At 44.7% G+C, this 25906-nt stretch overlaps 2 protein-coding genes across 2 annotated transcripts; one reads left to right on the forward strand and one right to left on the reverse strand.

Moving 5' to 3' along the window:
• The first annotated feature begins 3423 nt into the window (after window positions 1-3423).
• pbdc1 (polysaccharide biosynthesis domain containing 1) lies at window positions 3424-5715 on the forward strand. The gene is made up of 6 exons (XM_034601673.1): window positions 3424-3550; window positions 3867-3932; window positions 4454-4513; window positions 4632-4772; window positions 4986-5097; window positions 5373-5715. The coding sequence occupies exons 1-6, from the start codon at window positions 3521-3523 to the stop codon at window positions 5468-5470; spliced, it is 507 nt and encodes a 168-aa protein (XP_034457564.1). The 5' UTR covers window positions 3424-3520; the 3' UTR covers window positions 5471-5715.
• A 493-nt stretch (window positions 5716-6208) lies between these two features.
• Window positions 6209-23278, reverse strand: xpo7 (exportin 7). Its single transcript, XM_034601501.1, has 28 exons — window positions 23148-23278; window positions 19010-19156; window positions 18252-18345; window positions 17914-18080; window positions 17770-17835; window positions 17582-17686; window positions 16675-16840; window positions 16431-16504; window positions 15919-16038; window positions 15687-15833; window positions 14969-15141; window positions 14626-14819; window positions 14325-14430; window positions 13824-13959; window positions 12731-12804; window positions 12185-12265; window positions 11829-11892; window positions 11619-11727; window positions 11290-11396; window positions 10936-11024; window positions 10730-10837; window positions 10493-10575; window positions 9948-10162; window positions 9553-9691; window positions 9307-9464; window positions 9127-9225; window positions 8886-9013; window positions 6209-8447 (listed from the first exon to the last, which is right to left on the reverse strand). Exons 1-28 carry the CDS (start codon window positions 23262-23264, stop codon window positions 8354-8356), a joined length of 3360 nt encoding a protein of 1119 aa, XP_034457392.1. The 5' UTR covers window positions 23265-23278; the 3' UTR covers window positions 6209-8353.
• Window positions 23279-25906: the final 2628 nt, after the last annotated feature.

Here is a 25906-nt window from a genome sequence, read left to right on the forward strand (position 1 = left end):
GTCCTCCACAGGGCTGTGGTTTCACTCCTCCTTCACTTCACCTCCTCCTCCGTCTGCTTCTAACGATCGAATGACCCCAGATCAGAGAGAGAGGCTCGGCCTGTCGCTCGTCCTCAGCTCAACCTGATCTGTGATGAAACATCTGCACAGAACAAACAGATGTTTCCTCTGGAAACAGACGTCTGAGATCCTCTCTTCTTTTTACCAGAGGTGGAAAAAAATTTAATAATCTGTCATTCAATCACCTCCTTGTCTTTCTCCCCGAGGGTCAGATGTTCATATGCAACCAGCAGCGGTTAGCTTAGCTTAGCTTAGCTTAGCTTAGCTTAGCATAGACTGGCCTGCCTAGTCCAAAGGTAACAACATCCAGCTCCTCTAACACCGACAGAGTCGGAGGTTTCATCCTGTGAGTGTTGTTCTTTATGAACTGAGCCATGTTTAGTTGTTTCTCGAACATTTAAATCTGTAAATGGTTAAAATGGTCGATTTCAATAGTTTTACTAGTCTCAACCAGAACTTTACACTTTCCCCCAGTCACACACACGCAGCACATCGGTCATACATAGGGTTAGGGTTAAGGTTCAAAACTCTACACGCCTGTGAACAGAAGACCACAGAGTTCTGGTGTCACCAGGGTCAAGTTAGATGTTAGTGAAACATCTGTGGAGACGTTGAAGCTAATGATATTAAAGCTTTGAATCAAGTTCATCTTTGTTCTTTGTGTCTTTGTCTCAGAGTAAAAGAGTAAAATCCTTTAAAGCGTCTGTGTTCAGCTGTGAAGCTACGTGCTGTTATCAGGAGCTGATGCTCATTCACACACGTCTTCATCTGTAGAGAAACTCTATCTGTCAGACACATGTAGAGAGAAAAATATTATATTCACCTCTGAACTGTGATGGAGCGGAAATACGAAGACGCAGAAAATACTCAGATCAAGTACAAGTAGCTCATTATTGTCCGTGAGTAAATGTACTTAGTTACTTTGGCCTGTTTCAGTCTCTGAGGACGAGGATCTGAGCGGCAGCAGAGTGAGAGCTCTGTGTCCCATCGTCTTATCTCTGAGAGCTTTTAACTGCCAGAGAGGACGTCAACGAGCTGAGTGTGTGTCCATTAGTCCACACACACACACACACACACACACACACACACACACACACACACACACACACACACACACACACACACACACACACACACACACACACACACTGTTTTAACTCAAGTGATCGACTAAATGTACAAAACCATACAGGAGGTTTTTTTTTACTGCAGCATCACAAAAACACAATCATTTTTATGGAATTACTGAGATTCATTGATTATTTTCATTATTGTTTCAGCTGTTGATCAGTTTTACAATGAACAGATTATTAGAAACTCAAAGATGACGTCTCTAAATGTTTTGTCCGACCAACGAGTCCAAACTCAGAAATTCAGTTTACGTCAGAACCTGCAGTCAATTAACTTTTTAAATGATTTGTTATTATGTAAAGTTCCACAGTGATGCTGCTTAAGGAATTTAATCTAAATGAAGTGGGAATTAAAAAGATTCATCAATTAGCTGATTGATGGAAGATTCATCTGCAGCTAGTTGAGATAATTGATTGTTATGTTTCTTTAATTTCTTTTAAAACACGTCAAACTTCTGAAATTTGATTATTTACAGTTCACTTTCATATGTTGGCTGACGTCATGTTGGACTCTGTGGATCTGTAAAGGATCAAAGTTTCATATTTTCTGACAGTTTATAGAATAAGCAGCTGGTCAACCGGGTTCGAGTCGCTGCTTCCGGTTCAGATGGAGATGTGCTGCTGTTCTGGTTCACATCAGAATGAACTGAACAGAGAAGCTTTCATTTTAAATCCTTCTCCTGTTTCTCAAATGATGACGAATAAAGAAACACGAGGAGGAAAATAACGCAGCTGGAGAATCATGTGTCTGTAGATGCGTGTTTATGCATGAATCCATATATTTATATATATAAACATATGTGTGTGTGTATATAATTCTGTGTGCTCCCGCAGGACAAACCGTGTGCTGTGTGGTGATGGTGCAGTTTGATGGAGGAGCTGGAGGAGAAGTGATGTCGTCGTTAGGACGCGGTCAACGTGGTGATGGAGGAGCGGGATCATGTGGCCTCAGGCGGAGGAGACAAGTGCGTCTGCTGCCTCACGATCACACACCGCCGCCCTTCAGTCCCGGGTTAAATCCCGAGTTAAATCCCGGGTTTAACAGTTAGACACGGTGCCTACACGCTCCCGGGGCTGGTTCTCTATATATTTATTATAATTCAGCAGGAAAATGGACGCTTCTTACCTCTGAACAGCGCAGGAGGAATCTCAGTTTTCAGGCTGGAGGAGAGATGAGGAGGAGGAGGAGGAGGAAGAGGAGGAGGAGGTGTTAGTGATGGAGCTGCTGTGACCCCCCACCCTCCAGGTTGATGATGATGATGATGAAGAGGAGGAGGAGGAGGAGGAGGAGGGTTTCCTGTTGCTCGGTGACCACTCCTCCATTAGAAGAATCACCTCTGTTATTGTGACGTCAGATCTCTGAAACATGATCGAATCTTTGCAGCTGAAAAAAAACCTTTAAAACTATTTATTATTATATGATTATTATTATTATTATATTATTATTCATCTGTAGCTGTTTAAATATCTATAATTGTTCATTTACAGGAGACAAACAGTCACTGACGTTTAACTGCAGCTCTGAAGATGTTCTGATGACAATAGACAGATAATAATAACAATAACAATACAGAAAGTAATATACATTGTTTTCTATTTATATCCACTTATGTATCTGTCTATATAAAGTGACCTCATCATGTTTGTATTGTTTCCTCCTCTACTTCCGTTTAGATTTCTTTATATTTCATATCTCCTCTCAGTCGACTCCTGAAGTTTCTCTACACATCGTACACGATGCAACTGAAATCACATGGGGATGGTTTATATTGATGGAAATTTAATCAACATAAACACTGGTTATTCAGACTCTAATATCTCAAATGAATAATGTGTAAATAAATGAAAATAAACGTAAGACATCAAATAAAACATAAACATGAGCTGTACAAACAAACAATAAATCATTGTTCAGGTGACCAGACACTTTTTAATATGACGATAAAAACATTCCAGTGTTTGACAAGAAAAAAATCATTTGAATTTTCACATTTTCGTTTCTGAGTCTGACGCTGGCCCTTTAAATACGTGACGTCACAGTGGTGTCAAAGAGCTCAGACAGTTTTTGAAAAAGCGAGATGGTTCACTCGGTTTATAGAATCGGATCAGATTAGTTAAAGGAAGTGAAATTATACAAGAGAGAAATGTCGTTAGTAAAATATAAATAGTTTCAATATTAATATATAATAATGAAATATATAAACTAATGTTTATAAAGAGCTGAGTGAGTTCAGCACCGAGCATGATGCTACACATGCAGCGCGTCGGAGCGCACACATCGAACAGGGGCGCGGATCCATCTTGACTCTGAGGATCTCTGTGTGAGGAAGATGGCGTCTGACGAGGTGCTGTCCTCTCTGGTGAGGATTCAAACCCGAACGGTTCCGTTCACACGTCGGTTCTTCGCGTTTCTAACGAGTCACGTGTTTGAACCGAGTCCGTGAAACTGGCCTGAGGGAAAAGAACCGAACAGAACCACACACGGGCCGTTTAACGAGGCCGGAGAGTTAGCTTATGATGCTAATGCTAGTTAGCCGAGAGGAGCACACGTGTAGAAACTGAGCTGTGAATAACATGTTTATTACAACACACATGTTCAAGTGGCTCATCATGTGTTTAACATGTTCACCAGGTGACATGTCAGGTTAATGTGTGTGTGTGTGTGTGTGTTTTCAGGGGGTGGGGGGAGCCATGGCTGCAGCTCACGCTCTGTCTCTTCCTGCTGACGCTTACGGAAATGACGTAAGTTTGTACACCTTCAGTTTTCATTTTTGACTTTTAAACAGTGAATCACACGCGAAGCTGTGAACATCACACGTGACGAGTTTCACACATCAAGAGCTGAAGCTCTGACGTGTTCCTCACATGTTCCTGACGTGTTCCTCACATGTTCCTGACGTGTCCCTCATATGTTCCTGACGTGTTCCTCACGTGTTCCTGACGTGTCCCTCATATGTTCCTGACGTGTTCCTCACGTGTTCCTGACGTGTCCCTCATATGTTCCTCACGTGTTCCTCACGTGTTCCTGACGTGTCCCTCATATGTTCCTGACGTGTTCCTCACGTGTTCCTGACGTGTCCCTCATATGTTCCTGACGTGTTCCTCACGTGTTCCTGACGTGTCCCTCATATGTTCCTGACATGTTCCTCACATGTTCCTCACGTGTCCCTCATGTTGATTCATTGTTAAATATTCTTCCAGTTACATAGATTTGTTGTGTACTTTGTTGAACAGTGTAATTGAGTTGTGTGTTTGCTCTGCAGCCGCGGCTCGAGGCCATGTGGGCGATGAAGGCGTACAACCACGCTGAGGTTTACTTCAACGTAAGATCGTCCGTTCACTCACCTCGTTCTTCACGTTTCTTTGTTTTTACATGAAATGAAAAGTGAAATATTAGTGATTTAAAAAGATGGAATGAAAACTTGTCTCTTGTGTCTTCAGCTCATTTCATCAGTGGATGCAAAGTTCCTGAAACTAACTAAACTGGACGATAGTATCTATTCGTCCTTCAGAGAAACGTTCAAAGATCTCGACATTAAACTTCTGAAAACAGACGACCTGAAATCTAACGAAGCCAAAGAGGTCAGTGACACGAGGGGGACACGTTTAGACGTCGCGCTCAAATAAGAGAAGGAACCTGCAGCTTTTACTGTAGTTTAGTTGATAAAACAATTATTTTAGTTGTGTATTTTGTTGTGTACGTTGCCTTTTTCATGCTGACACACACACAGTAATACACAATGTGTGTCGGTGGTTTATTGTGTCGTCAGTAACTCAGCTGTGATGTTTGTGCAGCGCTGGCGTCCGTTCTGTAACCAGTTCGAAGAACTCATCGAAGATTTCAACTACGGGACGCTGCTGCGTCTGGACTGTGAGAAGGATTACACCGAGGAAAACACCCTCTTCGGTAAGTTCCTATCGGAAACACAGACGTAGATAAAGATGGACGACACGCGTGACAGCTGAGACTGACTCACGATTGGTCGAGAGGGTGTCGATACCACAGCTTCACAGACTGACTGTAAATGACATCACCACAAGATGGCAGCGTTTTTATCCAAGATACTTTAACTTCATTTCTGGAGGAAGTGGATTCACGTCGTCATCTTTATTTACAGTCTGTGTTTTTATCGTTTGTTATGATTCAACGTCACTAATGTCCTCTTGTGATTCTCATTTCAGCCACCAGGGCGCAGTTCTTCGCTGTTGAAATCGCCCGTAACAGAGAAGGTTGTAACGACGCCGTGTTCAAGTCTAAAAGTGCGAAGTTAACATCCTAACAAACCCAGACAGAACCAATCGAGCGTTTCTCCAGGAACCAGGAAACTTCAACTTTTAAACTTAGTTTTATGAAAACGTTCCTTCATGTATAATTCAGATTCATACGTGACGTCAGTTCTGTTTCACCTGCATTTTGTATTTACTGTAAAATTATATTGTGCCAATTATAAGTGCTTTTTTTTTTTGTTGAAAATAAATGTTAGTGCCTGAAAAGGAAACAAATAAAGAATCAAAGTTCAAAGTGTCGAGTTCATAACATCTGAAAATCAAACATTTTACAACTTTTAACTATACGACAGGTTCATGACGTCTTGGACACATACGATGGTTTCAAGATGTTTTCATGTTTAAGACGTTTATGATTTTGACTTTTCTTAAATCATTGTCAGGATTTATCTGACTTTCATTACTAGTTTGACTTTTTCCGTGTTTTGTGACATAACTTTAAAAAAGTTATCATTTTATTTTAATGACTGATTTGATGTTTTACTATATTCAGACATTTTTCATGCTTTGCTATACATGGTTTTTTAAGCTTAACATGACATCATATTGCACATGTCCGTTCTACTGATCCCTCACGTGACTGAAGTCTTCTCAGCTCTTCCTCAGTCTCTGAGCGTTAAAGGCAGAAGATGTTAAGATCAGTACGATTTGATCGAGTCACGAGGAAGTGACGACGTGTTTCTGGAGCTTTGAGACGTGCAGACAGTAAAATGAAGAGAGAAGCATCCATGTAAAAATCAATGAGGTTTATTTGCAGTCACAATGCTTACACTATATGTAGCAGACATCCAAACAACTCAAACAGCTATTCACTCTATGGACCCAACACATTCACATCAGGGACACAAACCAAAAAATTAGGAACTCAAGAAACATCCATGAGTGCGGACATGTTAGAGATGAGCTAGTTGTCACAAACAGTTAGCAGCAACATCGTAGAGAGTAACACAAGTTGCTAATAGACTCCTCCTGCTTCTCTTTTTACACTGTTCGGACTTCTACCAAAGGTTCAATGCAATTTACTTCAGATATTTGAAAACTAAACTGGATTCCTTCAACGAGCTCTGATGGACACGTGTGCTGACGAACGACGGGAGATTTCCATCGTTATCACTGATAACATTACGATTCTTTTCCCCCCCAACGCGGTGGCACAGACCTTGGCTGTTTGAGCTCCATCACGAGCACCATGAGACGCCACATACACACCAGGCAACAGAGAACCACACACACACACGCACACAAAACGACTCCACTGCAGGACCTAAAGGGGGGAGGGGGGGCAGTCCCAAAACCTGGTCCGAGGAATCCAGAGTGTAAACAAAATGGTGGAAACTGCACCCAGCCTACCAGAGGGGAAAATGTAGCCGTGACCATGTTGCTTACACGTCGATCGTCGCAGAGACGCGTCGCGTTGACTCGAGGAGAGAGACGCAGCCGGATCTGACGGGAGGTTAAGAAACGTTTTCCATCACAAAGAACGAGTGTTTCTCAGAACCAGAGGAAACTTGATCATAAATAATCTGATGAGATTTGATGTTTTCTCACACTCGGGACAAAACTAATAATTTCCTCATTGATTCATTAACTGATTATTGATAATCGATATTAAAATGTGAGAAAACAGTGAAAAAGGTCCAAAGACACAAACAGCTGATTCTCACATTATTTTAGTGTTCTAGTTTAAAACGTAATGAACTGATGATTGAAATCGAACTGATCGGATGTTTCAGATAATGAAGTGGAAAACTTTGCAGATTCTAAAATCCTGGTAACGTGAAGTTCTGTGACATTTAACTTTGTGAGACTTATGAGCTGAAAAATTATTACTTCAAACTACTTTGATGACGTTATGACATTTAAGAAAGAAAAGTGGAAGAAAGTTTTCTCTCAGTAAACTGAATAAATGTAGAAACGTTGTTTATCTGAAACATCGGACGAGGCTTCGATTCGTTAACTTCATCTGGAAACATTTCGATTTCTGACCTGAAGCCACGTGTCGACTCTTCAGGACACAAATTGATTATGATTATTCGATACGACGGAGTTTCAATCTTCAGACTCGCTTCCGACAGAATCTCCTCAAACAAAAAGGTTTCACGACTCAGTCGGACACGACCACGAGAACAAAACCTCGTTGATAAATAGCAGAACTGTCCCTTTAAATCCCGTCGCGCCCGCTGCCACGGGGTCATGTGACTATTTACATCACGCCAACCAGAGACGGAGGACAATGTACAACGTGGACGCCTCTCGCTGTGTTAGTGTGTTTCTCTGCTTCCCCTGCATCGTGACAGCCCCCCCCCCCCCCCCCCCCCCCCACGCAGACAGACAGTTGCCCTAACTCACTACACTGTAAAAAGCTCAATCACACGATTTTTGTTGTTTTTTTCTTTTTTCCTCGACTCTTCTTTGTGTTTTTAAATTCAATCATCATTATAAACATTGTTCAAAATGTTACGAAAAAAAATGTACACTTGGTTTTTTGAGTGTTTTCTATACAAGGCAGGCAGAAGCGGATTATTACGTTTAACCGGCGTTCCTCACCTCGCCCCCGTCCTCACCTCCGTCCTCCGAGTGCTTCGACATGCGCCCCCTACGGTCAGGACAGCCACAGCGGTCAGACCGATGCAGACTGGCGTTAAAATAGATCTGTATATATTTATATATGCTTCTATCAAAAAGGGGGAGGAAGGGGTGAGGGGGAGTTACTCGCTGAACTGAATCAACGATCCCGTACGTTGTGAATCCGAGTGAAGAGACGACCCCCAGGCATCCGGGCCCGGGGGGGGACGCTGATGCAGAGAGGGGGGAGGAGGGGTGAGGGGGGTGGGCTCTGTCTGCGGCTGCGCTCTAAGACTCTGATGTGTGGAATGTCAGCTCATCATGTCGTTGCTGTTGACGCCGTACGTCGAGTTCTTCATGCTGTCGTTCACCTCCCTCCTGAACACCGACAAGTTCTGAGTAAACCTGCACACACACAGAGACAGACACACACAGAGAGACACACAAACACACACACACAAACAAACACACACACGTTAGACTTTTATCAGACAACAACAACAAAGCTTGTTTTCTACATGTGTCACATTAGAGTAGACGATCATCTGCAGTGTGTTTCCATGGTAACAGAAGCTTCCTGTCAGTTACTGAGTATAAAAACATTTAGTTTCTTCATTAACCTAAAAATGATTCTAATATTTTAGAGTCCGACTGATCTGGATCTTCGGAGCTGATACAAATACTACGACTTTATTCTCACAATATTAGGACTTTTTTTTGTAATTTGCAAAGTTAGATCTATTTTTCATCTCACAAAACATAAACACAGATATTAAAATGTTTCATTAAATCTGACTCTAGATCATGAAGTGAGGTTTTCACGTGTCGGGTCATGTGACCTACCTGTCCCGATTCTTGGTGAGTAGATTTCTTTCTATTCCTTCCATCAAGTTCTCGAAACATAAGTGCATGGCTTGCTGCTTCTCCGGAGGCTGACTGTTGACGATGCTGTTCCTCAGGTCAGCGAAATACTGCAGGACGCACACACAACCGTGTTACTACACACACACAGACACACACACACACACACACACACACACACACACACACACACAGACTGACGATGGCGTGGGGGGTGTTTCACCTTCTCGTTGAGCAGGATGAGGCCTAACAGAGGTCGTGACATCGACCACTGGTTCCGACAGTCCTCGAAGATGATGATGTTTAAAACTGTGGACAACATCTGCACAACGAGCACCAGGGTCACACACGGAGGCTTCTTCACAATAAAAGCATGTGACTGTAGATCAGAAGGATCTCTCACCTGCTGGATCATCTCCGGGTGCTGCTGCATGATGTGGAGGAAGCGATCGTCCGTTGCCATGGGAGCCGGACGCTTCTTTGTGGAGCGCGACAGCTGTTTGAACAAGTAGGTGACGATGTGGTCCAGACTGGAGCAGCAGCCCGTGCACACCATCGTATCTGAAACACACACACACACACACGTGTTTAAACACCTGCCGTGACGTGCACGCTCTCTGAAATTGAGCTGGACCTCCGGGTGTCTCACCGAGCGCCGTCAGTCCTTCTGATATGGAGGACAGGATGTACATGACGACGTGAGGCTCCAGACTGGCGATGAAGTTCATGTGATCCTGCGTCAGCACCTCGAGCAGCGAGTAGAACGACTGGCTGAGCTTAGGGTAGTCCTGAGGGGGAGGAGTCAGGAGGAGTCAGGAGGAGTCAGGGGATTAATGTACAAACAACTCATTCAATATAAAGACAGAAACGTTCTGGAACTTTTCCTGCAGCCGCCGGTCAAATGTCCAGAACATGTCAGTGAGACGTTTCCTACCACCAGGGGGCAGGAAAGGTTCCACCTCCACGCTCATGTTTCGTGTGTTTGTGGCGTGTGATGATTAAACGTGTCGCTGACAAGATGAACATAAACACGGTTGCACATACTAGTAAGTCACTGTGGGGGATGGACAGCAGTAGTTTGATGAACGTCTGCAGAGCGTTGTCCAGCGCGTCGTCGCCGTACAGACGGAAGACGCCGAAGTTCACGTAGTTCCCGCTGAGCACCGCCTTCAGCATGGCGAAGCACACGCTGACGCCCTTCAGCTTCACCCCGTACACCTGGTCCTTCGGCACCTCCCCCAGCGTCAGGATACGGTTTCCTGCAAAGAGAACAACGCTGGATCTTTACAGGTTGTTTTGGTTTATTATTAATTAACTGTCAGTGTGAAAAGAAGCAGTTTAATCTGGATTATTATTATTATCATCATCATTAATATTATTGTGTCACTGATTTGTTGCAGATTTTTGCAGAAGCCTCAGTATCTGTGGACATGAAGATCAATAAGTAAACGTCAGAAGGAAGAAGGAAGATTTTGTTCACCAGAGACATTTATGATCTTTAAATCAGTCAGTAATAAAAATAATAATAATAATGAAAAAGAAGAGAAAGGAGGGGTGTGCAGTGAGGACTTTTATTTTGGTGAGCGTACCGTAGGTGGTGATCATCTTGCTGGTTTCTCTGAACAACAGGATTCCGTTTGGTGACGACACGTCAAACTGTAACCTCTGGGATCTACGACGAAAACAGAGCAGACGACTTATTGATCAGTTATAGATCAGTTATAGATCAGTTATTGACTGAAGAGATTATGATGCTGAGTTCTTGTTTGATCATCGTCCACTGAACTCGATGGATTAAACCACAGAGCGTCACTGAGCATCCTCACCTGTTGTGAACGAGTTCAGCCATGAGCTTGAGGACCGGCGTGGTGCATGCTGGGTCGTGGTACCACAGCTCGATGGCTCTCTGTAAAATGGGCATGTAGGCTGGGTATCTGCAGGGGAGGGTTAAGGACAAGTCTCTCTCACACACACACACACACACACACACACACACTGATGAATACAGAGCACGTTTCAGCTGCGAGGATACATCCAGTCGAACAGCATCATGAAGCTCGTCTTGGCGTTGAAGGCGAACGCGATGCCTCGCAGGTCTCGGACCAAACCCACCAGCGTCCTCTACAGGAAACCACAGAAGAAGACGGAGGTCAGTTTATTCTTCAGACAGCGAAATGTTCAGATAATAAAACTTCAGCAGACGAGTTTTTCACCTGTTTTTCAATCAGGATGTGACTTGCTGCTGTGATTGGCTGCTGAGTAAAAGTTTATTCTAAGAAGCTGAAGACTTTTTAAATTTAACAGAATAATATGTAAAGGAGACATATTCTGCTAATTTAAATAGTGTCAGTACCTGTTAATGTGTGTGTGTGTGTGCGTGCGTCACCTTAGCTTCCTGCTCATTGAAGGTGTTTGTGCTCAACATCTGAGCCACAGTTTCAAACGCAGCCGTCAGAGGCAACATGAACTGTTCGAACTGGTCCTCGTCCTCGCCTGCACACAGACGCACAATGAAAAGTCAACACAACTGTTTGATGCACTGCAGCTTTAAGACTCATGGAGCTTCGAACTGTAACGAGACTCGTTCCCGTGTGACCAGAGCTCAGCTTCGCTCCGACATCATCGACTCGTTTTCAAACACAACGAGCTGCTGTTTTCAAAGTTACTTTATTTCACAGTGAACTTCTCTCACTGGAGAAAGAAAAGTGCAGTTACCCAGATCCACCATTAGCAGGCGCCCCAGTGCCGTGTAGAAGGTGGTCCGACACCTCATGTCGCTCAGATTCGACTGGTTGTTCACTCCGAGGAAGGAGAAGTGTTCGCTCTGACACACACAAACAGACACACACACAAACAGACACACACAGACCGTTAATGATGATGACGTTCAGATGGATGAAGATGTGCCGACTGTGAGGAACTCACCGTGTGGTTGTTCAACATGAACTGAACCGCGGTGAGCTTCACCAGCTTCCTCACGCTGCTGTACGTGCACAGGAGGTCAAGGAGAAAACACAGATCCAGAAACACACCAGAGTCTCCACTCGGACACATAAAACTCAGTGTGATGAAAGTGTGTTCTTCAGTTTTTGAGTTAACGCTGCTGCGTGAGGTGACAACAAGTCCAGTAACAATTAGAAACATTCATGTACACACACACACACACACACACACACACACACACACACACACACACACACACACACACACACACACACACACACACACACACACACACACACACACACACACACACACACACACACAGTAGTGAAGGATATCCTAGTGAGAGGTCGTTTAGTAGCTGCAATGTCTTGGAGGTGATTGGTTCACACTGGCCCCAGTACTTCAAGTTTGTGATGCTGAAACACACAAACACACAAACAGATTGTTTTCTGATCAATAATCAAAACTCGTTTATTTCTGATCATTTTAACACTTAAAGTTAAAGCTGGAAAACTTTGTGACAAACTTTTTATTTGAGATAAAGGTTCAAACGGAGCTTTCAACATCTCAGTCTTAATTAGCTGCAGTTTGCTCTGTTGCCATGGAGACAGTTTATCACATGACCCTGGTGAGGATCTGGAGTCATGTGACCACGTGCACCTTCATAAAGTCATAAAGATGACGGCAGTGACATGCGGCTGAAAGATGCTTTAAAATCCAATGAGTGGACCTTGAGTTAATTAATTATCCTTAATACAAACAAAAGATACAAAAAATGTTTTAAATGTAATATTAAATTCATTTTACTTTGGGTTAAAATTCAAGATTTCTGTCAAACTGTTGAAGAGATGAATTTAATCTGTGTTATTTCTAATACTCACATTTTCCCTATAAAGACGCTGAGTACCATCGTCTCGTCGTTCAAACCCAGAACTTCTGATAGTCGTCGATAAAGCTGCAGTGACAAAACAAACAGATAAAATAATGTGAAGGAAGAACATTTAACATGTGTAACATCCCACTGAGCTGTAAAGATGCTGTATGAATAACATATCTTTGTTTGTGCAGCACAAGGAGACTTTGCTGCGTCTCCTCCTCATTCAACTCTCTGTCCTTTCAGATAAAAACTGTTCTTCACACAATAAAGACGGACGACGCGTCTCCACTTCCTCATTAGCCTCAGTTTGAAGTGGAGACCCGTCACTCGTCCATGTCGAGCGCTTTAAAACCATTTCAGAGTTCGGTAAATTTCCATGAATAGTTATTCTCAGAAATTTGATTCATAAAATGAAAACAACGATTCGACGAATTACAACAGAAGTCGCTGATCCGGCCCAAAGAAGAATATTAATAACAATAATATTAATGATAAAGGACGTTAGTGGAGACAGAAGAGTTTTAGTTGATGGTTTGAATTCTGAGGACATCACTTGTACAAACATGGTGTTTTATTCATGTTGAACACGAGACGACGCGGACGTGGAGTTTGAGTGTCAGAGGAACAAAAGCAGAACCTGAGACGACGGATTCTTTGAGTTACAGCTTCAGTTCCTACAACAGACTGATGCAGCTCCTCAGCCAATCAGCAGCCACATGCACTCAGAGCTCTATGTGAAGCTGCTCGGGCGAAACGGTCGACTTCTCAACACGTCCTGGATTTAAAGTGTGACGACGCCGAACCAGACGAACACATGTTCAGAACAAAGAGAACAGGAAGTCAGTCAGCGTGAAGCCGGACGACTACACCACGTCTAAAAACACAACAGCAAAACACACTGAGCGACTCTTTAAAACGCAGCCGCCACATCGAGCACATGTCAGCGTTCGGGACAAAAGACGTGGCCCCGAAGTGGCCCCCGCTGACGGAGCGGACATGAGGGGTCACCGGGGGCGGGAGGCCAGGTCAGGGTTAATGCAACACTGAGGCGACAGACGGCGACAGCAGCGTCCTGACACGGTTACAGCGGCGCTCACCTTTGAGGATTTCTGCACCTGGTCCCCGATGTAGATCTTCCTGAACTGTTCGAAGAAGCTGAGCATGGCGAGCTCCAGTCTCTCGTTCCCAGCCTGCGCTAACCGGGAGTCGGTCAGATTCATCAGCTGCAGAACCCTGAGTTAAGAAGAAAGAGAAGTACAGTGTGTTGTTCAAATTAAAGATTCACTCACGTCATTCAGGCCACAAACAGCTCAGAAGAGAGAAATCAGCCTTTTCATCAGAAAACACACAAAACATATGGACCCTAAATATTTCTAAATATAGAAAAGGTATTACAACTATTATATTTTTAGAGTTATGAACATTAATCTTGGGCTGCTGCATGTTATCAACACGTTTGTCCCCACATGTAAAGATGTCATCACGAGTGTCCAACATATCAACAACAATCTGTTTTCAGATTTAATCTCTCTTCCATGTTTAAAACTATTTTCTCTTTTTATTCTAAACGTCATGAGATCCTCAGATTTCTTTCTTACCGACAGACTAGCTCTCCGTCCATGGCGTCCTGCTCATCCGTACTCGCAAACGACACCCGTCCGCCGATCACTGCCCCGATTATATAAACCAACCACGTTAACCGACCTGCACACAGAAGCAGAGGAACTGTTGGTCAGAGGGTTCTGATCCTAAAAACCAGGATTAACGTTTTATTCACTGAGCACGAAGCCACATCAGCATCTTCTGTCCAAACTGCTTTACTGTAGAAAAGCTACAAGCCAATCAGAGAACGAGACGATTTTAAAAACATCAGCGTGGTCCTGTGTTTGCAGCACGTACCCTCCTGCACGGTGATGTCAGCGGCGCTGGAGTTGGTGGACTGCAGCAGCTCCTGGTAGGTCTGCGCCGCCTGGTCGAACAGCTGGACGAGCAGAGCACACGTCTTCTCATACTCGCAGCGCCCGATGGTGGACAACTGGTCCAGCTGCTGCTGCACGAGGCCGGCGTCATCGAGAGGATCCTCCAAACCGTCTCTGTGGAGCGAACGCGTTTGGACACACGGGTTTAACCAGAGAACGAGACACAGAGCTTCACTGATTACATACGTACTAAATAAAATCCTGTCAGACACACTCTGACATGTTGAACTGGTTCTTGGACATGAAGCCGTGTGGTAAGTTACCTGAGGATGACGTGGACCGACTCCAGCCGCGAGGTGATGTAGGCCTTGGTGACCTCCGGCGTGTACGTCTCCAGCAGGTGAGGCTCGGTGGCTTTGACGTAGGGGACCGACGCTGCCAGACGCTGCCATAGACTCAACAGGTAGTGGACGCTGTTGGGAGCAAACTCCCAGTGCTGAGGAGACCAACAGGGGATGTTACTGTCATTTAAAAAATATAGATGTTCCATCATGTTTCTGCACTTTCAGGCCAAGTTGCTGCTTCGTTGATGTTGCATTAAAAAGGTCTGAAAATATTACTGAGGGACAAAAAGTGAGAAAGTGTCCAATGTGTTTTCCAAAGCAGACGACATCAAACTTCGTCATTGAAGAAAGAATTATTAAGGAGACAGTAAAACTCATAATCAATCATTTTATTGATTTAGTTTGAAATTAGATTTCTGAAGATAAAGAAATTATCTTCCAGATGTTTAGTTTTTCCAAACGTCCAAAAAAAAGAAGCCAAAGAAAATCAGGAAACTATATTTTTACAGCTGCAGACATTTTTTTGTTAATTAATCGATTAATCGTTGCAGTTTGAGTCGTTTCACAAAAACACTGAACTTCAAATAAAACATGACGAAGCTGAGTTTCCTCTTTAATCAGTAAATGTTACGTTAGAAAGAATTAAGTTCGAGCTGCTGATGAATGAGTCGAACATCTGGAATCAAACCGCTCTTACCTGCAGACTAGTGACAGTGAAGTTTGCTATGAGTCGAATAACTTCAGGGTAGTTTTCTACTTTGACCAGTTCCCCCAGCTGGTAGTTGCTCTTCAGCCTCGCCAGCAGACGACAGAACTCGTGGTAGTTGTTAGGATCCGGTAAACACTGAAACACAACATGTTCCACAGCGTCACACAACGACTGGAGAACACAAATCAGAGGAGGAGCGGTGCACGAGACGGTTTCTCACCTGTGGGTTTGCTAATATCCTCTTTACTCCGTCGACCAAATGTGAAAGGAACTTTGCTCGCTCTGCGTTGTTGAAGAGAGATCGTCTGACGGAGGCGATCTGAACTAGACATGACAACACCTGCACACGGGAAGATTCACGGGTTATTAACACAACATGAAGAGACCAGGTTCCATCTTTCAAATGGTCTCGAGAGATAGAAGATGTTCAGACTGAAAACTAAAATCAGAAACGTTTGATTATTTACTGAATTCAGTTTTGATAGAAGGTAACTGGGAGCAGAAAGTATAAGTAATTTATAATAAAGTTTATGTTTTAACTGTAAAGCATCAAACCTAAATCACATTTCTTTGACTTACGGGTTTGATAAGGACATATTTAAGATCAGGCTCTAATCTCTACATATTAAAAACATCATTTCATCCTAACAAACCTTTGGACCTAAAGAGTTTCATGTGATTCACAGAGAAGCTTGTGGTTCTGAGGTTACAGGACGTCACTGGGTCACTTACCAACGGAGAGAGGGATGGAGGGATGGAATGATATAAATTGAAAAAGAGCTGCAGGGTGGAGGAATCAAGAAACGCTGCAGGAGAGAAAGGAAACAGGAAGTTGTCAGTACATGTTGATATTTCAACTTGTGTCAATGACATCAATATACATATGGACTCGTCTGACTGGACTGAGCCTGATCCCACTCATATATATATATATTTATATATTTATATATAACAAGACGCTCTCAGCAGCAGCTACCTGATCTCCAGGACGTGGGGATCTGTACAGTGCAGAGGTCGTCCGACGACTCGTCTGTGGAAGTTCCTATGAAGTCGTAGTTGAGGCAATTGTAGCTGAGTTTGAGCAGCTGCATCAGCAAACCGTGCTGCGACTCATCGTTCAGGTTCAGGTTCTTCCCAGACGCCTGAGGAACACACAGAACAAAGCTCAGCTGCAGTCGGCCTGCAGAGGTTTACTCCTCTCTCATTGGCTGGGAGCAGGAAGCTGATTAAAACATGTAATCACCATCTCACTCTGAGCTCATTACAGAAACTCCATTAAATTCTGATCCGTTGTTTATTCTGCTCCATCTGTGCGACTGTCACACGTGTCATAAACTGATATTATCCTCCGACGGGCTGCAGGTCGCCCTCTGTCGACAATTAAGCTCTGAAAGCTTTTCTGAGGGATTTTAAAAGTAGCTCAGAGCTCCGTCGTTCTACTGATGAGACGTCGGCTGCAGAGTCTTTAGTCTGTCGGAGCTTCAACTGAACTAAATACTGAGAATGATCACAAGTCAAAAAGTCACATGAAGTAAAAGATTCTGTTCGTGTTATTGACCGAGCAGGACACAGACCTGCACTTCCACCAGATGTGAGAAACACATCAGCACTTTACCAGCAGCGCCAGCGGGACGACAAAGCGTTCTATCGAGGATCAGGTGTGTCTGCGACCAAACAACCCGTCATCCAGGAAACACACATGGAAACACGTTCTTACTCTGGGAGTCGTCTCTGACCCAGTGGAACAGATCCAGGAGCAGTCAGTGGTGTATCGCTGCACCACATGACATCAGGTTTGGTTGTTTGTTTGATTCTCAGAACGTTGTGATCGCACCTCGTATGATTTCATTTCACTGCCTTCTCTCGTGAAGAGATCAACGTACCTGTTTGAGGAGGTTACAGGACAGAGTGAAGATGTCGAAGAGGGAGGAGTCTCTGAATGACGACGCGATCTTCCTGTGTTTAGTCAGAGGATGTGTCGTGTCCGCCTGCGGGGGAAACAGACCACGTTAAACAAAAAATCACGGTTCGGTAAATCCCGTTACGGTGAAACCCCCCAAAAGAAGAGTACCTGATTGATCTCATTGGTCAGCTGGGACAGAATGGTCACCCCTATGATGCAGTGTTCAACACTGTCCTGTAGAGACACAACAACAACAGCTCAACACAAAGGTTCCTGCAGCGTTCAGCATCACACGATCGACCACGCTCTCACCTGTAGGAAGCGAGTCACATCAGCGATGACGTTCCTGAACACGTAGTCATCTTTCTGACAGTCGAACCAGCCCAGCTTGGTGATTCGGGCGTACAGCTGGATCAGAGCCTGGGTCACAAACGCCGCTAACTTCGGCCGCGTGGCCAAATAATTCAGAACATAGTTCCCTGAACGATACAAACACAGTAACAGCCGCTTAGTGAGGCAGGAACAGCGCAGCCTAGTGATTCAGCAGCAGATTACCTCGTGTTACTTCATAAGTAACGAGGCAGAAACTTTCAGGACTGCATAAGCTCTGATTCCGACTGTGTTCGTTCGTGCGGCAGACAGATACTCACGTATGTCGATGCGTTGCTCCAGGGGCAGAGGGTTGCTGGTCCGAGAAACCAATTTAGACAAACACGTGGCTGCGAGCAGCTGAGAGTACGACGACTGTGACGAGAGAGAAACATCAGAACATTAGATAGAACTTTCTTTTCCACACATCAGGGAAATTCACTTGACATGAGACACGTTAAATCGTTTAAATACTGGACAGAAGATTTACAGCGTACAGCAAAGTGCCGAGACCGAACAAAAGCTGCAGCTGCTGAAACAAACTATTTAAACTCCCTCCTGAGTGTTGGAGCTCGACAGAGCCGATCGTTTGGGGACCTCAGTTTCCTGAAGTCTAATTATTTTTCAAATGAAAACACTTCACCCCCTGATTTAAATTAAAGTGAATTTTCAGGGAGATATTTGACGTGGATGTTATTTGATGAAATTTCGAGAATTCTACTCGCGAATTCAATAAAATGGTGACGGACAGGTGAGGGACAGGTGAGGGGCAGGTGAGGGACAGGGGACAGGCGACGGACAGGTGACGGGCAGGTGAGGGACAGGGGACGGACAGGTGAGGGACAGGGGACAGGCGACGGACAGGTGAGGGACAGGGGACAGGCGACGGACAGGTGAGGGGCAGGTGAGGGGCAGGTGAGGGACAGGGGACAGGTGACGGGCAGGTGAGGGACAGGGGACAGGCGACGGACAGGCGACGGGCAGGTGAGGGACAGACGACAGACAGGGGACGGACAGGGGACAGACAGGGCCTACTCACGCTGCCTCTCTCCAGCAGCAGCTGACACTTGCTGAGACAGTCGGGGCTGTTGGTGAACTCGACCAGAGCTTTCTCTGCCTGGAGTCGGACGGCGGATTCGGTCGTCTCGTACAGCTGCTTACACAGGATCTCCAGCTGGGCAAGGCCCTAGATAAAGAGGACGACAGGAGACTTATCAGTGAGAGACAGACGAGATGGCATCACTTTAGGACAAGAGACGGACAGAACACCACGTTCCACACTCACTAAAACAGATAAGAGTCATTTCATCCACAGGTTCAACAGGTGACGATGAAACAGAGAAACGAAGAACAGAGGAAACCACTGATCTAATCAAGCAATTATATTTGCTAATATTTTCACTATTGATTTACTGTGTTGTTTTGTTTTTCAGCAGAAATACTAAACTTTGTTTTTATTACTTATAACTATTTTATCTATACCTTTGTTGTTTCCTCATTTAAAATGAGTGAGATTTACACGTTTCATCACTTCCTGTTCATATCGTCCTGCTCTGTGTGTGAATGATGTATGATTTATGTGTCGTCACTTTTCTCACAGAATAATCAAACAGAAACACATGTTTACTCTCATTCATTCATGTGGCACACAGGAAAATGCTGAGTCATGCCCCGTCACAGCGAGATGCCAGTTACTCATGAGTAAAGTCAAACTGGAGGGGCCACCAGGTTAAAGGAGCAGATTAGCGGAGGAGGTGGGGGGAGCTGCGGAGTCTGGATGGTTAAAGTCTGTGATGTGTTCACTGTCTGCATCAGAGTCAGGAGTTTGGAGAACAGCGCGTGTGAAGCTCTGCTGGTCTCAGATAAGAGCTCAGCACCAAACCCTGTTTGTCTGCACACGAGCTGCTGAAGAGACAAACTGATAGACACTGACATCACAACACGTTATGTGAACACATGGCTGGTGATGAGACGTCCGACCGGAAGATGATGTGGTTTAGTTTCACCACAGTGGACTGACACCAAAGTCTGATCTCTACTCTGTAACAGCAGAATCGTCTTCATTCAAACTCTTATCGGGCAGAAACTTTAAGACAATTACGTGTTTGTTTCATCCTGTTTGGGTTTGAAACTGTCGGGTTCACGAGGTGATGACACAAACTGGAACATCTAAATTAAGAGTCTGAGGATTTATCAGTTGACCAATAAAAACCTTTTGATGTGATCCTTTCACAGGCGTCAGGATCAGTGTCAATAACTACATAGGAAAATATGTTTGTTTACTTAATTAAAGTTCTACATATTTGTCTGTATTTTTGTTTTCTTTTTACTTAGTTACTTAGCTGATAATAATAAGTATCTGAAATGTCTAAATACCTAATATCATAGTGTACAACGTACAATTAGTATTGTGGCCACTTCAAGAGAAATAAAATTGGAGATTTCAAGAATAAAGTCATAATATTGCAAGAATAATTATATATCAACCAATTTATTGGTAAGATTTTTACTCCCTAATATTTGCACCTGCATCGACTTCTATGTTTTAGAGGCTGTAAAACTTCCTGTGGACGGGAGGCGTTACCACAGCAACAGGGATGACATTTAAAACTACAACGTGGACCGAGAGGCAGAGAACACAGTATTTACTTAAACCTCTGCATAAGTTATGTTGAGAAAACCGACAGGAAAAATAATAACAACAATAATTTATATATATATATTAAAAACAACATTATCAAAATAAATGGAGTGGCTGCATGAACACGAGCAGCAGAATGAACGATTTGAAGGGACGTGTGCAGAGTGAGAACTCTTCCTCATTCTGACTCCACAGACTTCCTGGTGAAATCTTAAAACCTTTAATTGAATCACATCTGAACTGATGCATGAAGCAATAAACGGGCGTCTTCCTCGGAGGAGGTGGTTTGACAGCGTGCTGCTCACACCAGGTTCCCTGCTTCAGGTCCTACAGACACAAACACACGCTGCTTCACACTGTAGAGAGAAAACTCTACAGACGTCACGACTCAGATCGAACCTGCTGTTCAACATCACAGTAGATCCAGTGGAGACGCTGAAACACACGGAAACTATTTCTGAGCTGATTCCAGAGAATCACATCATCAATCAGATCAAATGAATTAGTCATAGATATTATTAATTATATATATATATGATTTGTCATTTTATTTAATTACGGACTGGGTGACTCCTTCTGTTAAGAACATGTTTATATGAATGATCTTCTACTGGGCTTCAGGTCTGAACTTTATGGAAGGTGACGGGCAGATGATGTCGCACCTTGTTAGGATCTATCAGGAGAATATGGACCGAACAAATCAAACCTGAGTGATATCATCTTCCAGCCCTACGCCATCTTATAGAATAACTACAGCACAATTAACACCACAGAGCAGTTAGGGTCAGGACTCAGTGTGAAGTTAACAGTTTAAAGAGGGAGTTCAAAGATAAATGGTGAAAGACATCAGGTCTATTCAGGAATGTGTTTCTCAGTCAGATGTTGATCTTCTGTTTGGAGCCAATAAGAATAAACAGTGTGAGACTAAAGAGTTCCAGAGGAAGAGCCTCCTCTTCCAGAGAACTTCCAGAGGACGAGGCGCCTCTTCCAAAGAACCTCCAGAGGACGAGCCTCCTCTTCCAGAGGAAGAGGCTCCTCTTCCAGAGAACTTCCAGAGGACGAGGCTCCTCTTCCAAAGAACCTCCAGAGGAAGAGGCTCCTCTTCCAGAGAACTTCCAGAGGACGAGGCGCCTCTTCCAAAGAACCTCCAGAGGACGAGGCGCCTCTTCCAAAGAACCTCCAGAGGAAGAGGCTCCTCTTCCGGAGAACCTCCAGAGGAAGAGGCTCCTCTTCCAGAGAACTTCCAGAGGAAGAGGTTCCTCTTCCAGAGAACCTCCAGAGGAAGAGGCTCCTCTTCCAGAGAACCTCCAGAGAAAGAGGCTCCTCTTCCGGAGAACCTCCAGAGGAAGAGGTTCCTCTTCCAGAGAACTTCCAGAGGAAGAGGTTCCTCTTCCAGAGAACTTCCAGAGGAAGAGGAGCCTCTTCCAGAGAACCTCCAGAGGAAGAGGCTCCTCTTCCAGAGGGGCCGTGGAGGCTGCAGCTCCTGGCCGCTGCTCGCAGCATCGTGGAGGCTGCAGCTCTGACATCTACCTGCTTCATTAGCATCCACACAGCTCGTGTGGGGATGAGACAGTGAAGAGACATGAAGCTACAGAACCACTGAGGCTCCACATGCAGCAACAGCAGAGGGAGGTGCTCCTGCTCCTCATCGCGGAGGAGCCAGGTGGTTTCACACCATGGAGGAGCAGAGGTAGCTGATTCAACGGCTCCTTCTCCCTCCGCGTTACCCGGACATGTGTTGAGCAGCTAGCTCCGGGCTGCTAGCTAAACACAGCAGCACCGCTCGGTCCACGCACACAAACAAGCCCCCGGTGCACACCCGGCTCCGTGCCCGCGGTTGCCGGAGCTGGCGGCGGACACGGAGCCCGGAGCCCGGACCCACGCTCCGACAGACCGGACCGTGTTTTCAAACGGGCTCGGGCGGGAGAAGTGCACGTCTGTGCTCATGCTAACGTTAGCCTAGCTAGCTAACGTGCAGCCGCCGCCAGCAGAGCAGAACTACATGTTCTCAGAGGAGAAGCGGGGTGAAGCCGAGGAGGAGCTCGGGTCCATGTCGGTGTGAAGGATGAAGATCCGGGGAGATCCAGTGTGGCGCCAAGCGGAGCAGCCCCGGGACGCTAGCCCGGCAGCTAACCGCCTCTCCTTATTGTTTACTTCACTCACACACGGCGCTAACTCGCTCCGGGAGCCCGCTGCTGAGGAGCCTTCCCCCGGCACACACACCGAGAACACCGCCGGCTCTGCCCCGTCGGCTCCGGGGCTCCTGCCCGCTCCCCCCGCCTGGTTCCAGCCGGTGTGCTCGCAGCTAGCTCCGGCTAACCCAGCCTCCAGTGAGCACTGACAGGAGGCCACAAGTCAACACAGGCGGACACATCCTTTCTTTACCCGCCGGGCAGCAGCAGCGCGGCCGCCTCCTGCACTCAGCGGCCCGGGCACGGCCTCCGGACCCGCTGCACAGCGCCACAGTCCCCGCTCACACCCATCGTCACGCTCCCGGAGGAACTGACGGTTAGAAAAACATGAAACCTCTGCTCACCTGCACATGATCCGCCATTTTTCTCCATTTCATGCACCTCTCACTCCCCCGCTTATGGGTAAGGACAGCGACAACAGCGCCCCCTGCGGCCGCCGCTGGAAGAGCTCCCCCATTCATTTCAGTCCCAGTCAGATTACAGTTACTTTTACTCCACTACTCCAGTCCTCTAATCCTGCTCTGCACACCCAGGACCAGTTCTACCAGAGTATTTATATCCATCATACTTTATTATGTTTTATTATTATTATTAATAATAATAATAATAATATTAGTAGTAGTAGTAGTAGTATAAGGTGTGTAATCACGAGGGACTAATAGTACTCATACCCATTTATTCCATTTCTTTTATATAGAAATACAAACAAATACACAGAACATACAAAAGTATTCATACTCATATAACATACATCCAAGTTAAATAACTGAAGTTTTAAATATCATTATTACTCTGAGCTGACGTGTTTTTCCTGAATCCTTTTCTGTGTTTGGTCTCAGTTGTGATATCTGACCTGTTCTATTCAAATAAATATTGTGAATGATGTGACAGTTTTTAAATGAATTGACAGATCTGGTCCAAACTGGTCCCTGTCTCTGCTTCTCTCTGTATTTTAATTTTTGTGTTGCACTCAAGTGATTTTATGTTTCAAAGAAACTAGACAATAAATATCAAGTTGAATTAAAACAACCTGCTAATTATTAGTTATTTGAACTGAATGGTTTTTGTGACACTGAAGCAGCAACAGGTTCATCAGTGTGTTTGTTCATCAAACAGAAAGGAGGTGAGTTTATTTCCACTGTTCTCTCTTCTCCCCTGGATCCACCAGAGGGCAGCAAACACAACAGAGCTCAAACCAGTTCTGACACATTCACTGAAAATCATATGGAAAATAAAGATTATCAATAAAATGATCAAGAAATATTATTAAATATAAATAGAATAAAAAACGAGCAATGTAAATAATAAAATATAATTAATTGTTTAAACATATATAATGATAAACAAATATAATAAACTGATACGTTTTTAAAAATACAATAAAATAAATGATAAAATAACATAGAATGTTTCATTTTCATTAGATGATTTATCATGTTTTTTCATGTTCTCTCTATCTCTCTCTCTCTCTCTCTCTCTCTCTCTATCTATCCATCTCAGTTTACTTTCAATCTGAGTACTTGTGGCAACAAATATCTACCTCAGGGGGGCGATATAGGATCAATGTCCTGCTTCTCTCTCTCTCTCTCTCTCTCTCTCTCTCTCTCTCTCTCTCTCTCACATAGACACACACACACACAATAAATCTGACACTAACATGTTTATGTTTCCATCACATTTTTCCCTCAAACTCAAAGATGCATGGTTCTCAGTGTGTGAGTGTGTTTGTGTGAGTTTGTGTTTGTGTTTGTGTACATGTATGTGTTTGTGCGTGTGTGTGTGCTCCTGCTCGCTGCAGGACTCTGTTTTTCCAGTAATGGAGGATAAATAAGAGGAGGAGGCTCAGACATGTGAGTCTGCAGATGAAAGTCAGATGTTCCCCACATGTGAGTGAGAGACACTCGTCCTCTGAGCGAATGATGGAGAGAATAGAGGATGACAGACGAAGAAAAACAAGCTTTTAGAGCAGAGCATGAAAGAGGAAGGTTGTTCTTATTAAAACTAAGCGCTGTGGGTGAGAGAAGAGGGAGAGTAAACACAAAGAGACAAAATAAAAAACTGATGGAAAAGAGAGGAGAGAAGAAGAGAAGAAAAGGAGAAGGGGGGGAGAGGAGAGGAGAGGAAAGGAGGGGGGGAGAGGAGAAGGGGGGAGGAGAGGAGAGGAAGGAGGGGGGGAGAGGAGAAGGGGGGGAGAGGAGAGGAGAGGGGGGGAGGAGAGGAGAGGAGAGGGGGGGGGGGGGGGGAGCAGGGCCAATGCTTTATGAAAGCCGGGGCCACAGGTGGCCCCTCTTGACTCTATCAGGCAGAGTAGATTGTGGTCCACAGGGAGAGGAGGATCGATGGGTGGAGGAGAGATTGAAACAAAACAAAAAAAAGGGGAAATTATCTGCTTCAACATGTCCCCGAACTTTAATGTCCTCCTGTGTCCTCAACTCATCCGTCATCGTCAACATGTCGTCTGAATCTCGCCCTGACGTCCCTCGCCATCACACACACGGATACAATGCTGCTCCCGCATCATGTTAGATTTATGGTAGAGACGGCAAAGATGCAAAAGATGCAAAAGATGCAAAGGATTCCCTCATTTGTGTCACCTGCATCAAACTGTATAGAAATGACTCCACTGGTTGTTTCAGTTGGTGACAGTTGTAAACACTTCACATCTAATGTTTTAATTTCACATCACGCTGTTGTTATTTCACATTTGGTTTCATTTATCATGTCCAGGTCTTGTGTCGCCGTCACTTCGCATTTCACTGCACATCCTGTTCTGAACATGTGACGAATCCCAAAGCCTCCAATCCTTCTCAGGCTTTTATCGGACTCTGCATCCTCCTCGCATTTCTGCACCAGTCAGCGTGCACACGGCCAGAAACACACACAACCACACACAAGTACACACAAAGCTGCTGTGTGTGTCGTGTGTGTGTGTTCACGTCCCCATACATGCTCATACCCAGTGTAGCAGTTGAACATGTATGATACGATTTGTCCAGGGAGCTGTGGAGAACAAAAGGCTGCAGTTTATCTGTGTGTGTGTGTGTGTGTGTGTGTGTGTGTGTGTGTGTGAGGATGTAATATTCTCATTTCATTCATTATTCTC

This window comes from Hippoglossus hippoglossus, chromosome 12 (genome assembly GCF_009819705.1).
Source record: "Hippoglossus hippoglossus isolate fHipHip1 chromosome 12, fHipHip1.pri, whole genome shotgun sequence".
Classification (NCBI taxonomy): Eukaryota; Metazoa; Chordata; class Actinopteri; order Pleuronectiformes; family Pleuronectidae; genus Hippoglossus; species Hippoglossus hippoglossus.

Bases quoted from the DNA above. Each gene is read 5' to 3' on its own strand.
- pbdc1 (XM_034601673.1), top strand. From the start codon at position 3,521: ATGGCGTCTGACGAGGTGCTGTCCTCTCTG. The intron at 3,551-3,866 runs GTGAGGATTCAA...GTGTGTTTTCAG, and splicing joins ACGAGGTGCTGTCCTCTCTG to GGGGTGGGGGGAGCCATGGC. The intron at 4,514-4,631 runs GTAAGATCGTCC...TTGTGTCTTCAG, and splicing joins ACGCTGAGGTTTACTTCAAC to CTCATTTCATCAGTGGATGC.
- xpo7 (XM_034601501.1), bottom strand. From the start codon at position 23,264: ATGAATGGGGGAGCTCTTCCAGCGGCGGCCGCAGGGGGCGCTGTTGTC. The intron at 16,505-16,674 runs GTAGCTGCTGCT...TCTCTCCTGCAG, and splicing joins CCCCACGTCCTGGAGATCAG to CGTTTCTTGATTCCTCCACC. The intron at 11,893-12,184 runs ATATCCTTCACT...CCTCCTGTGCAC, and splicing joins CTAAACGACCTCTCACTAGG to GTACAGCAGCGTGAGGAAGC.